This window comes from Hemiscyllium ocellatum, chromosome 39 (genome assembly GCF_020745735.1).
Source record: "Hemiscyllium ocellatum isolate sHemOce1 chromosome 39, sHemOce1.pat.X.cur, whole genome shotgun sequence".
NCBI classification, from domain to species: domain Eukaryota; kingdom Metazoa; phylum Chordata; class Chondrichthyes; order Orectolobiformes; family Hemiscylliidae; genus Hemiscyllium; species Hemiscyllium ocellatum.
Window position 1 is genome coordinate 20,802,033 of NC_083439.1, and position 17,514 is coordinate 20,819,546.

Here is a 17,514-nt window from a genome sequence, read left to right on the forward strand (position 1 = left end):
GGGCCTGTTTCCACACTGTAGGGAATCTAATCTAAAATACTTACTGTTACAGTTCCTTCCATCCATTAGTGCAGGTCTTTCCAAGTGTGGGGATTTGGACTGTGGGAGGAAACTCAGACACAGGGAGAATGGGAAAACTCTACCCAGACAATTGCCTGAGGGTGGAATTGATCCCAGGTACCTGGCACTGTGAGGTAGCAGTGCTAACCACTGAGGCACTGTGCCACCCAACTGTGCTTCCCTTTCAATAGTCCCCTAGTATTCATTCCCTCTTCCTGTGCTTTCAGTTCTCACTGAGAGGCCATGACAATTGTTATGCTTCAAAATTGGGACACAGTGGAAAAAGCTGAAAATGTGTTGCTGGAAAAGTGCAGCAGGTCAGGCAGCATCCAAGGAACAGGAAATTCAACGTTTCGAGCATAAGCCCTTCATCAGGATGTGCTTTTCCAGCAACACATTTTCAGCTCTGATCTCCAGCATCTGCAGACCTCACTTTCTCCACACAGTGGAAAAAGGTTTGATAAGCACTGCTACAGATTATGCATGTATATAAGCAGGAGTTTCTTATCAACCCGTGCAGAGATATTATTACACACCCCTAGAAAAGGTGAGACTTGAACCCAGGCTTCCTCAATTGTTTGTTCGTTTATCAACTTTGAATCTAGGCTTCCTTGACTAGTATTGCACCACAATAGTCCCAGCAATACTTCCACTGCCAATAATCATTCCATTTATTATTCCCTGCTTTCCTGAGGATCTGACTTCTGCTGGCAATGGGTTTCAGGATATTCTCTAATCAGTCTTTATCACACACCCCTGGAGTAGGTGGGACTTGAGCCCATGTTTCCTGGTTCTGAGATAAGTACACGACAACTGGGATAGATATTTTTATAATCAAACTTTTCAGAAATGCTCTTACGCACTGGTGAGGCACCTCCTGGTCCAGAGGTAGGGACACTACCATTGTGTCACAAAAGCCTCTAGAACACAACCCCTGCCTTCATCAATTAATAGCCACCACCTGTTTCTTCTCAACCGTAAAGATACTATAAACATAACAATCTGATTAAACAGATTTAACAATAAAGAGCTTGATGTTCGAAAGATTAACTTAACTGTCTCCGAAAAGATCCTGCCTAATGGCCAAGTGCATCCAGCTATTATTTTGTTACAGACTTCCAGCAGCTGTCATAATTTTAGTTCAAAGAAACTAAAGATATTACAAAAAACAAGAATGATGGAACAGCTAGGATCTTGTGAGAAACCCAACAAAGATAAAATGATGAGTTTGAGTTGAACATGAATATAAAAGTATGAAAATGTAACCATAGTGTCTGGTGTGCTTAAAATATGTAGCCTGACCTTAACTAAGTAACATTTAGCATTTATGGTGCAGCAAGTCTAGCTAAGTACCGATTTTAAACTTGAATGTGCAAATTAATTTCCATTCACTAATTAATTAATTAATTCACGAATGAATATGGTGTTTCAGGTTATGTCCCTCTTGAGCTTAACTTATTTTAGATTGCAGATTTGAAACTTGACTGTTTAATACCAACAGCTGATTTTCTTTGAATGCTTCACATGCGTTCCATTTATTTATCATTACTGAATGAGTCAAACGCCAGCTGGTCTGGTTTTTTTATGCTGATTTCATTATTGTGCATATCCACAGTGTCTCATGAATTCCACAGGAACAACTGTCCCATGATCTTTGAGAAAAAGAGGGTAAAGGCCAATGGCTGAGGTTTTACTTTCATGGGTGCCAATGAAAAATAGTTTGCAGGGTGTGTCTTATCTTCAGAGTGTGCTGTGCAGACTGAATTAAGTTCATCTTTTGTCATTGTCAATACGCCAAGAGTGATATTTTCTAATCAGTGAAATGACATTGCTTGTAAATTTAATAAATGGAGAATATACTTGGGAATCAACCTTGTTTTACATTGTAATTACAGTGTTGATTTAAAGCTGTTTCATTTTCCTCTGATAAGTACTTTTAGTACAAGTCCTAAATCAGAGTCAATTCTGGAACAAAGGCGAATTAGATTCGGGGGGTGGGGTGGGGATGGAATCTCTGCCTACTTCACCCTGAGTCTACTTAGACCTTGACTGCAGATTTGTTGATAAAACATTGTCAGTCTCCAGTTTGGATCCTTGGGCCTTATTAAAGAAATTGGGAGCTCTCCCAGGGTTGAAACTTCGCAGGCAACTCAAGCATTTGAAGAAATTAATGTCAGGCTGTTCCCTTGATGGCTTTTTGCATCCATTTTCAACCAGTCCATTCTAGGTCTAATCTCTGTTTCTACCCTATACGCTACAACATTTTAGCATCTGTGCAGACTGCATACCAATGTTGATTGAAACGAGACTTCAAGTATCATATATCAAAATAAGCTACTGTTTTTAAAATTCAGAATGCATTGAGTTTCAGTCTTGATTAATGGTATTTAGCAGATTAGACCAGTAGTTTTTGGAAACAAAATTACTCCAATGGACTTCACATAGAGTGTGATTGCCTAATTTAATAAATCTTTAGATCATTTATTGAAAGGTCTACAGGAACTTTTACCATTTGTGTAAGATTTTGGAAAAATACATCACAATTGCACAATAAGTGTTAAGGAATATTTCTGCAAGCCAAAAATAAATTAACAGAAACAATTCAAATGACCAAGTACACACATTATCCATTTGCAGCTACTTTGCAAAAAATTATCCTGCCATCGATTATTTTATACATTTAGAAAAATATTATTAAGTAACCTTTGACTTAGTGGTGCTTTTCAACTTAGCATATGTTGTACATAAATTTAGGAACTATAGTTTTTTTAACCTGCCCTTCAATATCCTTTATTTTGGCTTCCAAGGTCAGTTTTGCTCTTTGTTGCTCTTGGCTCAGCTTCTGAATTCCTTCATATACTGATATCATGTCAGCTGTCAATTTGGCAATGCTTGCATCACACCTATGGGAGGAAGCAGGCAGAGTCACATGATATCCTTCATTATCTGTTAGACCTTTAAAACAATATCTATAGGGAAATAGTTACTGTACTGTCGAGATCATTTTTCAAGAGTGAGATGGTGGCTGTTTGTAGCTTCATCTGTCTCTAGTGCTCCAGTGATTTTCCAAAACATGCAAAGCACAGGCACAATTCTTCCAGCACATTCAGTATTGGCAGCATCCTGCACTTTCACCTTAGTGCTGAGTCCAAGATGAAAGTTTCCATTCTCAGCTTGATATTAAGCTAAAGTGAGTAGAACAAGCACTAACTAGTTTAGTGTCATTTCCCATCAACAAATGAACCACAGCATAAATATGTCTATAATCATTACTGTCATAACAATAATTTAATGCAAAAGCAATGATATAAATGAAATAATACTCAACTCTTTCGTTACTAAATTTTAAGCATAATTTTTAAATTTTCGAAAGGTCTGAGCATATTTTCTAGGTGGCATGTTGGCTCAGTGTTAGCATTGCTGCCTCAAAATGCCAGGGACCCAGATTCGATTCCAGCCTTAAGTGACTGTTTGTGTGGAGTTTGCATGTTCTCCCAATATATGCAAGGGTTTCCACCAAATGGTTCGGTTTCTTCCTACAGTCCAAAGATGTGCAAGTTGTGGATTGGCTGTATTACCCCATAGTGTCCAAGGACATGCAGGCTAAGTGGGTTAGCTGTAGTAAAAATGGGGTTACAGGGATAGGGTCTGGGTGGGTTGCTCTTTGGAGGGTTAGTGTGGACTTGATGGGTCAAATGGCCTCTTTCCACCCTGTAGGGATTCTATGGTTCTACATTAAGTCAGTAATTAAAAATGTTAACAGCATCCTTTGCTCTATGAAACATCATGGCTACAGAGCAAACTGACCATTTTAGCTGGGGTGTCTTCAGACTGGACCCCTTTGCTAATGCCTTAAGAAGCCGATCCTTGAGATCAAGGTTAAACCCTAATGCCACACATGAAGATACACAATGTCATTGAGGGTTGTTGTTTTCAACATTGTCAAGTTGCTGCAGCTGCTGGTCATTGTGGTGTACATGCCAACCCACCTGAAGTTTGTATTTTCTCTGTCATCAGTTAATGTCTCTCAGGTGCAATAACATACTTATGACATACTTATAAGTCTTTTTGAAGAGGAGCATCCCTCTGGACATCTGGCTCTAGCTACCTTGTCATAAAGAAATTGGGTCACCTTCATGTTATTCCACTCACATTTCTTAAATTGGCTAAAGATGGTAGCTCTGTTTCTGTCAATTCTGCATCAATGGATAAATTATGTACCACCATAGAGCCAAGGTAGCTGAATGTGGTAAACACCAAAGGTGCTTGAAGTGTGATCAAGGGTAGAGATTCAATATCTTGTCCCATGCCCACATGGTTTTCTTGATGCTTGTATTCAGGAAGAACAAGTTATAAATATGAGGGAAAAAACTGTTGAGTTTTTGTATCTGAATTTCCATGAGAGTGACTAACAGTATAATCAGTGTAGAGTTTGTAGAAGCATAGAATTCTCTGAAGTTCTCTAAAATGCATTGTATTTTGTCTTCACTTTCAGTCTTGATAGAGTGTAGGGATTGCTGTCCATCTAATGTAGAAGTAGACTCCCATATGTATAAAGGTCAGGTGCATGGAGAAGAAGATGCTAAACAGAGTGGGGAACGGGATACAGCTCAGCTTCACCCTATTCTTCAATCTGAAACTGTTGGGAATGGAGTCTGAAAGTGTACAGTGCATTGTCTTGTCTTCGAAGGAGCAGTTAAAACTGAGGACTGGTTAATTGTAAGGAGCTTTAATGATAAAGCATTTTTTTCCTAAAATCTTTTCAAAATTGTGATTGAAAATTATATCATGGAATCACAGAATTATGACAGTGCAGAAGGAGACCACTCAGCCCAGCTTTCTTCATAAATTGTAGCATGCTAACATGTTCAACTCTTAATATATTTGGTCCTTGGAGTCTGCTCTGTTATTCAATAATATCATGTCTGATCTATGTGTGGTTTCAACTCCACTTTCTGGTTTGTCCCCTAAAAGCCTGGAAATCTTTGTCTATCAAAGATCTATCAAACTTAGCCTTGTGTAAATTTAATGAGCTAAATCTTACTGGAAATCAGCTGTTTCTTTTTCACAAGTTCCATGGAGGGTTTCTTTCTGCAAGACCTAGTGAGTTTTCTTGCACTATCATCCCAAATCTGCCTCATTAACTATACACCAATACATCACATCCCAGGATCACCGGTGGTGTCACCATCTTTGCACCCCAGCCATGCATCTGGTCAAGTATTGTCAGTCTGGAGTTGCCCTTCACAATGCAAATAGTCCAACAGCCACAAAACCAATGCTTCTCAGGGCACATCAGTGACATGGTTGACACTTAATTGCACATTCAACCGCACAATCCAACATACAGCAATGTCTAAGCACCAAGCTACACTGCTTACCCGTCCTTAGCCACATCCCATCTCAGAGTCTTGTTTAAATCACAGTTACTCTTTCCTCAATGCCCAGTGTAGCCAAGCATCTTATCATCGTTCAATGGGGAAATCATCACAAACAGGAAAGCATTCTTGAACTGACTAATCCAAGCAACTGACCCTCATCTTCAGGAATCTTATAATCTGTTCCAACATGCTGTAGTCAAAGAGTGGGCTCTGTTGTATCTTTGTTCAGCCTCTGTCAAGGGGTTGCATGATAGAATTATCATCCATGTTTGCACAGAGTATCCCTTGACCCTCTGTAGCCATCCATGCAAGATGAGCATGAGAGTTCTCAAGGACCTAGGCATCTTAGTAGCTCCCAGTGAATCTGTGCAGATGTCTGAGATGTGTACGGATGATCACAGATGACTTGCACATTAATGGAATGGAATCCTTTTCTACTGATGAACTCAGCTGTTTAATGATACAGCAATCTCAATTCAATGTGTGTACACCCTGCCCTTTGGTGGAAGACAGCTATGTTGATAAAACCTCCTGTTCGGGCTGTAACACTGATCTTGTGGGGAAACAAGATGAAGTAATGTGAACTGACACAAATTGCATTGGTAATGACCTTGAGAGGTCCCACACAGGTCTCAGTAGGTAACTGGAAGAAGCCAACTGCACAAAAGTTGAACACAGATGTCACCTTGACAGCCATTGATTTAGGATGGCCACCCACTCTCATTATTGATTCACTGACTGGACCAGCATTACTTGCCCGTCCCCAATTGCCCAGAGGACAGTTAAAGATCAACTACATTGCAATGGGTCTTGAGTCACATATGGGTTAGACCAGGTAGGGATAGCAGCTTTCCTTCCCTAAAGGACATGAGTGAACCAAATTAATTTTTGACAATTGGCAACGTTTTCATGGTCATCATTAAACTCTGGCATGGCGGGATTTGAACCTTAGCTCCTAGAGCATTACCTGGGTTAATACTCTAGTGATAATTCCACTACATTCTGTCCAAAGACCCAGCCTTCATTGCTTTCATGGGAGGAGTATATTAGACACAAACAACCCTCCGAGAGAAAGAAATTCTCTTATTATGCTTTTTGCATTTCGAGTTCTAGTTCTGGGCTGGTCCAGGTATTGGAATCACTAAGCAGAAGTCAGACACTTTTGTTTGAGGGAGAATCCAAGGTCCAAAAGGTCTGATGCACTGTGGATATTGGAAATCTAAAATAACAATAAAACAAAATGCTGGTAATACTCAGCATTTGTGGAGAGAGAGAAACAGAGTTAAAATTTCCATTCATAGTGATCTCTCATCACATTAGCTCCATTCAAATGTCTCTACCAATGCTACCTGACCTGCTAAGTATTTCTAGCATATTTTTGCCATCTGTAAAGACCGTATTTTCTTATTTTTCTTTATGTTTGACTGTGGTGGCTCAGTGGTTAGCACTGCTGCCTCGTAGTATCAGGGTCCCAGGTTCGATTCCAGCCTCGAGCAACTGTCTGTGTAGAGTTTGCACATTCTCCCCATGTCTGTGTGGGTTTCCTCTGGGTGCTCCAGTTTCCTCCCACAGTCCAAAGATGTGCAGGTCAGGTGAATTGGCCATGTTAAATTGCCCATAGTGTTAGGTGCATTATTCAGAGGGAAACCATTCCGCCCACCACTGCTACTTTGTTCAATCAGATGGGCTGGCACCAGGACAGGTGTACAAAGTGAGATTTGGCCTGCAATAAGTAACTGATTGGTTTGTGGAATTGTGACCAACTATTGATAACAAAGCTCATCTGCCTGACAACAGCTATATGGGTAGCTAAACAGATTAGGATGTGAATGCTACTGACAGAAGCATTCAGAGTAGGGGAAATGGTGTGACTTTCTGCAATAAGAAAAATCCGTAAAATCTGAAGAAAGCCAGTTTATTTTCCCTCATCAGTTGTTGTAAACTTTTGACTTTCAAGTAGTAACTAAAAGTTGTTGTAGTTAGTGTACCCATTATCTGTGCCTTCTGTGAAAAGTGAGAGAAGAGTGATTTCAGAACAGCAAGTCCTGCCAAGCAAAAGAATCATCTCAGTGTACCCTGTGGACAGGGGCCATTGAACTGCCTTCCCAGATTTCTTTACCTCCACCCATTACATCATTTTGTTTTGTCTGTCAGTGTGTGTGGCTATGTGTGTGTGTATGGGAGTTTTAGAAGGGCTTCAGAGGTATAACTAGTAGATTTATGTGTCGACAGTTCTTAGTTGCTTACCTATGGTTAGAATCTATTTACTTGTAATAAATAATAATTTCTGTTAAGTATAGAAGTCTGGTCCATGTTTTCTGTGGTAGGCAGAAGTGAGGACTGCAGATGCTGGACACCAGAGTTTAGATCAGAGTAGTGCTGGAAAAGCACAGCAGGTCAGGCAGCATCCGAGGAGCAGGAAAATTGATGTTTCGAGCAAAAGCCCTTCATCAAGAATAGAGGCAGGAAGCCTCCAGAGTGGAGAGATACATGGGGGGGGGGGTGGGGGGGGGGTTGCTGGGGAGAAGGTAGCAAAGAGTGCAATAGGTGGATGGGGTTGGGGATGAAGGTGATAGATCAGAGGGGAGGGTGGAGCTGATAGGTGGGAAGGGAGATTGGCAGGCAGGACAGGTCATGAGGACAGTGCTGAGCTGGAAGGTTGGCACTGAGTAAGGTGGGAGGAGGGGAAATGAGGAAACTGGTGAAGTCCACATTGATGCCCTGGGGTTGAAGGGACCGAGGCGGAAGATGAGGTGTTCTTCCTCCAGGTGTCGGGTGGTGAGGGAGCAGTGATGAAGGAGGCCCAGGACCTGCATGTCCTCAGCAGAGTGGGAGGGGGAGTTGAAATGTTGGGCCACGGGGTGGTGTGGTTGATTGGTGCGGGTGTCCCGGAGGTGTTCCCTGAAGCGCTCTGCAAGGAGGTGTCCAATCTCCCCAATGTAGAGGAGACTGCACCAGGAGCAACGGATACAATAAATGACATTAGTGGATGTGTAGGTGAAACTTTGATGGATGTGGAAGGCTCCTTTGGGGCCTTGGATGGTGGTGAGGGAGGAGGTGTGGTCACAGGTTTTGCAATTACTATGGTGACTGGGGAGGGTGCCAGGACGGGAGTACTTTAATCAAATGATACTGCAGGGGTAACAGGGTTTGATTTCCAGTGTGCTACCAAATGGAGCTTGACAGTATTAGAGCAAGTCGTTTCTTTCATGCATTAATCAATGGACTTCAGCAACAAGCATCAAAAGCTAAGAGTGGTTACCTGCTTAAACCTTCATTCCCATACTGAGTCAGTGACATTGAGTTGGGATTGGGTAATTACCTGCCGACTACAGAGAGTCACAACAGTCAGTGGGCCACTAACTGGGCATGTCCTCTTGGATGGAGGAGGAAAATCACAAAGGGATTAGAAAATGTGAGTGATACTGAACATTAACTCGATGCTCTGTACATCTCTTACACTTTGTTTTCAGACTGTATTGAAAAATCAGTGTTCAGCAGTCAAATTTGGAAGTGAGATTTTTGAGCCAGAAGTAATTTCTGGTCAAAATGTCTGCAGTACTGAGCCTCAGTTTATCATTTGTGATATTTGGTAGTGTTTCTAAAAAAAAGGAATGTAAAACATTTCACAGATCCACCCAGCAAATTTCTCTTCACAAAAGACAGAGCACTACCTGATTCATTCCCCACTTATCTGCACACGGTTGGCTGAAAGCAGTCAGACATGTTAAGTCAAGGAACCTGTTTTTCTAGTCTTACCTTGCCACCCTGCCTTGAAGCTCCCCAATGCCATTCGGATGATGCAGTTCAAGACTTTTCATCACTGTATTGCTTCTAGAGATTGCATAATCTTGTGTCCTAATTTGATCTTGCAGCACCTAATGTATATCCAAGGTAATTGTTTAAGTCTGATTATGATGGAGAACAAGCATATTCAAACTGATGTGGGTGAGGGTACATTCTGAGAAATACTGCATGCGGTGTGAATTTTAAAATAGTTGTCTAGATTCCAATGTGAAATGTAATACAGTGGTTCATATTCACCTCTGAACTGTCTATGTTCAAACCTAACTCCAGGATTTAAGAACACAATTTAAGTAATCATCTACTTACTTTAGTGTAGTATTACAGGATTGCTACATTATTGGAGGTACCACCTTATGGCCCATATTTTAAAGCGAGTAGCCTGAGGTGGATATAATAAGTGATATGGGGCATGAGATTGATCTTCACAGTGGGCGATGCACAGCTGCTACTTCATTTTACAACAACCTAATGATCCATGGATATGTAAACTAAACCATGGTGTAAAGCAGCAGGCTGATTCACTTTTCCCATGTCATGGCAAACACCAAGAATAATTTCATCCAACCTTCTGATGAAAAGAGCAAGGAGTTAGTAGTTTGGCCAACATTCGTCCCTTAACCAATATTACAGTAACGCATTTATTTCCAATTCATCTCATTGTATTTTAATAGAATTGTGTTGTGTGAATTGTATATTAGTTCTGCTGATCAAACAATGATTTAAAAAGAATTTGGTGCTTTGAAACACCTTGGAATGTTCAGAGGACATGAAAGAGTGATAAAAATCAAAGTTTCTTAATTCCACCAATTGTCTCTTTTATATTTTGGGGGTTCTAAACTGGTACTGCGAGCAAGCTAATCATGATGCACCAGAGATAGAGGAATGGATATTGCACGCTGATCTCTAACAATAATGCATACCCATGCATTTTGATGGTTCATGCAGAACTTGGTGCGTGCAACAACTCTCACTATAAACATGAGTTAGATTTATCATAATCTCATAATTGCCAGATGAATAACAGCATAAATGAGCCCAACTCATTTCCCAGGTTGGACTCTGACAAACTAGTATTGCTAGTTTCTGTGTGGAAAACATTTAAAGATACACACTGTAGATAGTTTCAATTTCTTTTAGCCTGTGCTTCAAGTGAATCTGTGGAATATTTTACAGGTATTGATTTGGTATCTTAGTAACTTATGTATGTACTGGGCTGATAGGTGGCAAGTAATATTTGTGCCACACAAGTGTCAGGTGACGACCATCTCTAACAGATAAATTACCCACCATTCCTTGAAATTCAATAGCTGAATGATCTTGGGGTTATAATTTACCAAAAAACTTAATTAGACTAACTATATAAATACTATGGTGACAAGAACAAGAGAAATGGGAATTCTATGGCAAGAAACTCACATGGTGATTCTCCAAAGCCGAGCATTTAGAAGGCTCAAGCTAGGACCGAATGGCCGAATGGGCCAAATGGCCTTACTCGATGGGCCGAATGGCCTTACTTCCACTCCTATGTCTTATGGTCTTATGGTCTAAGGACAATTGACAATGTTAGCAGCATGTACCATATACAACATGCATCATAGCAAGCCTCCTTTGACAACAACTTTCAAACCCATTACCTCTACTAGCCTAGAAGGGCAATGGCAGCTAGTGAGTGCAAAAAGCAACACCTGTGTGTTCTCCCCTAAGCAACACTTGGAATTCCCATCACTGTTCCTCTATTATTGCTGGGTCAAAATTCCTGACTATAATGTACCTCCACAATATGAACTGCAGCAGTTCAAGAAAATGGCTCAGCTCCAGCTGGCCAAGGACAATTAGGGATAGGCAACAAATGTTGTCCTTGACAGTGACACCACATGATGTGAAAGAATAAATAAATAAATTGACCGTGAAGCTCTCTCTGACAATACCACTGTTTTTCAAGGAAGAAAAAGAGCAGTAAAAACAGGTGTGGTTCCACTGGAGATGAATGTTGCACACCCATTATCTTCAAGACTAAAATACACCAGGGAGACAGTGATAAGAGTTGTGTCACACTGTGGAATCTGACCATGAACCAAACTCCACCATAATAACAGTACAGACAGTAGCTGTCAAGGTCACTTCTGCTTTAAGACTTTATGCCCCAGGCTCACTCCAGGCTGTTCTTTCATTAAGTACAAGGAATATCAAAACCAATCTATGATTATCAACAATGCTCATGCAGGTTAATGCTTTCTTCCCAAGCAGCCATCATGATATTTTTATTGTAAACCAATCTACCGTGACCTGATTAACTATCCAACAAAGAAATCTCAAAGTGTGGTTGTTTGGGGATTATATCTCTCCCTTCAGTCATAGCTAACACCAGCTCTCTGGGAACTAATTTCACTGACTGTTGGGGGTTGTGTTGGCAAGGCGGACACTGTGGATGTTGGAAATCTAAAATAAAAACAAAAAAAAACCTGAAAATATACAGCAGGTCTGCCAGCATCTACAGAGTTAAAATTTCCATTCAAGGTGACCTTTCGCCATGTCAGCTATATTCACATTTCTCCACAGATGCTACTTGACTGGATAAGAATAAGAAATATTTTTGTCTTTACTGTAAAGATTGTATCTTCTTACTTTTTTATATGTTTGATTGTGGCAGAAGATACTGTTGTTAAACATATTGGGAGAGGATGGTGTCATCACGTATGGAGATTCATTATAGTTCAGGACACAATGGTGGTGGGCACGGATATGAAACCAAACAATATTCTGTGTTGCAGTCATTTTGAGGTCACTGCAGAAAGGAAAAGGATTGAGCACAGGCCTTGCTGGTGCTTCACTGAGGTAAATGTACTAAGGCACAAAATACTGGACGTAAAACCATTAACAGTGGCCAGGCCAGCTAGCATTGTGATGCACAATTAACCAGCAATCCTCCACAGCAATGCGAACAGCAGGCTAAACTTGTGCTGTGTGTTTGTTGCATCAAGCGAGTGCAAGCTGCACTGTTGATTGGATAGACTTATCAGAGTGCCACTCAAGGCTAGCCTGCTCCTCTTAAAGTGATTGATTGATTTATTGTTGTCGCATGTGCGGAGATACAATAAAACGTTTCGTGTGTTATACAAATCATACTGTACAAAGTGCATCAGGTAGCTGAACAGAGTGCAGAATACAGTGTTGCAGCCACAGAGAAGGTGCAGAGAGAAGGATCAGAATTAACATTTGAGAGATCAGTTCAAAAAGTCTGCTAACAGCAAGCAAGAAGCCTGTTCTTGAATCTGTTCGTACATGTATTCAAAGTTTTATATCTTCTGCCTGAAGAAGAGGGTGGAAGTGGGTATAACCAGGGTGCAACGGGTCTTTGACTATGTTACTTGCTTTTCCGAGGCAGCGGCAAGTATAGGTGGAGTCAATGGATGGGAGGCTGGGTTGCGTGATGTACTAGGCTACTTTCACGACTTTCTGCAGCTTCTCACGGTCTTGGGAAGAGCATTTGCTATACCATGCTGTAATGTATCCAGACAGAATGCTTTCTACGATGCACTTATAAAAATTGTTGAGAGTCAAATATACATGCTGAATTTCCTTAGCCTCCTGAGGAGGTACAGACATTGCTGTGCTTTCTTGACTGTCGCGTTGATCTAGGTTGACCAGAACAGATTGTTGATGATCATCACTCCTAGGAACATATCTCTGTCAACCATCTCCACCTCAGTACCATTGATACAGATAGGATGTGCCCTTTAAGCCACTTCCTGAGGTGCATTGATGCTACAAGAGGTGCTGGTAGCCATGCTGCAAGTGAATCTGACTTGGGAAGAATGTACTGCACAATGGCACATTACTGAATGTGCTCCAGCATGTGCATGCTGCACTTGCTGGAGGGAAACAGGTTGCAGGAAACAGATCAGTAGAAACAATCATTGTTTATTCTTGCTGAAGAGACACAGAGTGCAAACTATGGTGCCATCAACCATGTCCAAAGTTCTGTCACATTAATCTGACAATGACCATGAGAAACTAACTGCATTGACTTTGATTCAACAGGGATGGTAGAACTATTGCAATTACTGCCCAAATATTTACAGTTCAGCAGCACTGTTAGTTCAGCACTGCACATGGCCACCACACTTCTTCACTTCATCTCATTTGAGGCACGCAGGGCTTCACTCTTCTGGGAAAGAAGGTTACAAAGAACAAACACTACAATCTTCCTTGCAATGACCTCAAACAGCAGCTTCTCTGTTTCTCCAGCCACTAAAAAGGACTTCATTGCTGCATTGCTTATCCCAAGCCTTTTCCTCTCCACACTTCTATCATACCTACTTTTGCCATTAAAAGGGTAAACCGTCATTTTGGATTTTTAGAGTCTTTGTATTGGCTGACAAAAGCTTTCTTCCCACATGTCGTCATTTACCTCTATGTTTTCTATTTCTTCATTGGTACATGTTGCTAGCAAGAACAGTATCCATTGGCTGTCCCCAGTTGCCCTTGAAAAGGTCTGGAATGGTATTTGCCTGAACCATGGCAGTCCATATGATTTGGATCCACTATAAGGTTAGGGAGGGAGTAACAGGTTTTGCGCCAGTGACAATGAAAGGTGAAATGTTTCCAGTTAGGATGGCATGAAAATTGTGGGGACCTTCCAGGTCGTGTATTCCCGTGACCCTGCTTCTCTTCCAGCTGGTCGAGGTTGCAGGTTTTGAAAAGACTTGAATCTGAAGTTTGCCTCTTCAATCTTCTCAGTGATCCTGCTCAGTAATTTTTTTTTAACAACATGCGATTTCCATAGGTTCTTTGGTGAGTTTTCAGCACCAGACCCTATATGAGATAGGATTTTGTGGTAACTATGCAAGGGAGATAGCACCCATTGGTTCTGGCGAGGTCTGTCTCTAACCTCTTCTCCACCAAGCTTCACCATGTCTGTGTTGTGCTTGTACCTGGCAATAGTCACAAAATTTTGCAAATATGCAAGTTCCTTTTTTAACAAATCAAACTGGATTTACTGAACAAAATATTTTGTAAATGACATTTGACTACTCAGACCCCTTGGCATCATGGTAGCCCACAAACCCACCAACACACTAAAACAGCAGCTAATGAACTTAAAAGACCCTCTACAGCCAACAAGCAAAACTAATGGCATTTACAAAATATCTTACAAGCATTGTAACAAACACTACATTGGACAAACAGGTAGAAAGCTAGCCACCAGGATACATGAACATCAACTAGCCACAAAACAACATGATCATCTCTCACTAGTAACATTACATACAGATAAGGAAGGACACCACTTCTTCTGGGATAACACATCCATCCTAGGACTAGCCAAACAAAGACACGCACGAAAATTCCTAGAAGCACGGCATTCCAACCAGAACTCTATCAACAAACACATCGAGTTAGACCCCATCTACCACCCCTTGAGAAAAAGAACAGGAAATGACATCACCAACCCAAAGAAACCCAAACATATAAATAGAAAGCAGGAATCTGTACAGTGCTTTGTCCTGAGGCCCACAGAAGATGTTACTAGTAGGGTGGCGAAACGTCTGGAAGTGAACCATCCAGCTCAGTGAGCAAAGCTACGTCCTAATTTCTTGGAATCCACTGGAAGTTGTTTGTATTGACCAGTGTCTTCACAAACCAAGCAAGATACAATCCCATGCACCTGTGATATTATCAATTGCAGATTACACTTTAATGAAGTGGCCAAATACATCTCATTGATTTTTCTTTTGCTTTATCCCTTAACTATACCTGTTTGTTTGTCTGTCTTGGTGTGAATAGGGTGAGAATCAAAGAAGACAGGGTTTAAATCATAGACATTAACTTAAACTCTCTCTCTGCTGATTGTGAAGAGCCTTCTTGTTGAACAATTAGCACAATCCACAGGCATCAACTGCATGCACCCCCTTAACCACAGGCACTGGGATCCAGCATTTACCAAACCTTCGTGGTCACCATAGCACCTTTCCAATCCACTTGCAGGCTGCTGAGGAAGCACTCATTTACGTTGCAGGGAACACCAGCAACCAGCGCTAAAAGGCTGCAGCAGGGACACTATGCACAGGGATGGCCACCAACTGGATCAGTCTGCATCTTGAAACTACCCCTTCAAAAGCAAGTTAGGATGGGATATCAATACTGACAAGCCAACAATGTTCATTTCCCTCGAATGAATAAAAAGAGAGAGTTCCTGTAGTTCAAAGAGAAGGCTAATTATCTTAGTCATAGAGTCATTGAGATGTACGCATAGAAACAGACCCTTCGGTCCAACTCATCCATGCTGATCAGATATCCGAACCAAATCTAGTCCCATTTGCCAGCACTTGGCCCATATCCCTCTAAACCCTCCTATTCATATATCCATCCAGATGCCTTTTAAATGCTGCATTTGTACCAGCCTCCACCACTTCCTGTCATAGATAGAAGAAATAGACAAAGTCTTTTCCCTGGGGTGGGGGAGTCCAGAATTAGAGGGCATAGGTTTAGAATGAGAGGGGAAATATACAAACGGGATCTAAGGGGCAACGTTTTCATGCAGAGGGTGGTGTTCTAGAAAACATTTTTAAAGATACATAAGGGATATTTTAAATGTGTAACATACAACTTGTATGTTCACCTAAAACTATATGAATTTGTTCCTGGATTTTTTTTTGAAATATCATTAATGTATTCCTTACACAAAGAAGCACTTAATTGTATTCTTGCTGACAAATGATTAACAGAGTTTCATAATTGCAACATAATAGAGAACTTCCATCACAGGAGTCCATTTGAATAATATGAGGAGTGAAACTGGGACCAAAATAAACTGAAGGAAAAAACAAGGAAATCTAAACTGGGAGAGAGGAACTGACAAATAAAGAACTCTAAAGTATAGCAGAACAGGATTAAAAGGAATAAACTGCACATTAACCACTATTTTACATACTTGTCTGAGGTTTAGTTGAAGGGCTGTTTGCACCAGGCTGTCTATTTGGTTACCTGGAGCTAGCATAATTGGATCATTATATTAAACACATACTATTCTATGATTCTAGAATATAATCTAGAAATCCAAATTGGTTTGTGGTTCTCTGCTAATTAAAGAATGCTAGACTATGTGTCTGTAAACTAACTGCAGTCTACACAAAATTATTTTCTCAGTTTATTACATCTGGCATCTGTTAACCTCATGTTCTGTCTTTATGGATTGGTGCAAAATTAAATAAATGCTAAATACTATACTACAGCTAAGAACAAGATATTGATTTTGCACTGAGAAGTAACTAATTAATATTAAAGCTCATTTATTGGGGAGGAGATATAAGTGACACATTCTCTACTAACAGGAGGAAGCTTTCAGTTAATTGTTCATTGCTTCCTCATACAGTTCCATTAACATTGTTTACAGAAATGACTGGGCCCTGCTTATTTGATGGGGTTGCCAACAACATCAAGAGTGGTGAAGCAAGCCTGGAAGGTAATGCAAATAGCAAACATTTAAATTTAATTCAGACAAAGAATAAAGCATGTGACTTTCCTGCTGTGTTAGTCCCACAGTAGGGAAAGTTAAGTGATCCATCAAGATAGCCCAGCTGCCAAATGTGAAGCCATTTATATTTTAACATGTCAAAACATGGGTTCAACCTTACCTCTATTTCATTGCTTAATTGTTTCACAACAGTTGTGATGTATTTTATATGTCCTTCCAAAAGTTGCCGAGCATAAGTCTCTCCTTCAGCTTTGTTTTGCACAGGCTGTATTTCTGAATCAATGTCATCCTTGATATTCCAGCCTTGATCCATGATAGTTTTGTCATGAAATGGGATGATCTTCTAATTGGCCCCCTCGCTTGATAAGTGTATCGGGAAAATCTGGTCTTTAAATTCATCATAAACAGAAAAGAAAATAAAACATTACTAGCAACCAAAAACACGCATCTGAATAAATGTGACTGATGTGGTCGCAATCTATGTTTGAACACATCATTTGGTATTTGGATCAGTTGAGAGTGTTCTAGCCAATGAGCTCTACAATCTAATGAATATCAGAAAAAAAATTAAGAAGATACTGACCCTAATAATATTTTCTTCTTTTATATTATAATTAGCTTTATTTATAAATATCTTGATGTAAATTCTTTGAATAATTGGATTGCACAGTAGTCATCTTGAAATGAAGAATTTTGGAAGGAGTTGCCAGGCCAAAGGAACTAGAAGTTAGGAATGGCAGAACAGAAAGGGGATTTTTAAAAAAATGAGAATTTCAAATTGGAAGCATT

The 17,514-nt window shown here is 40.5% G+C and overlaps 1 protein-coding gene across 1 annotated transcript in view; it reads right to left on the reverse strand.

The window, feature by feature from the left end:
• LOC132834198 (protein FAM81A-like) overlaps positions 1 to 17,514 on the reverse strand; it is a 59,714-nt gene that overhangs the window by 20,775 nt on the left and 21,425 nt on the right. Inside the window, exons 3-5 of the mRNA XM_060852864.1 lie at positions 16,886 to 17,112; positions 9,201 to 9,319; positions 2,834 to 2,963 (exon numbers count right to left, since the gene is read on the reverse strand). Of these exons, the coding sequence (XP_060708847.1) occupies positions 2,834 to 2,963; positions 9,201 to 9,319; positions 16,886 to 17,038 (402 nt within the window). The 5' untranslated portion in view covers positions 17,039 to 17,112. The remainder of the gene's footprint in view (positions 1 to 2,833; positions 2,964 to 9,200; positions 9,320 to 16,885; positions 17,113 to 17,514) is intronic.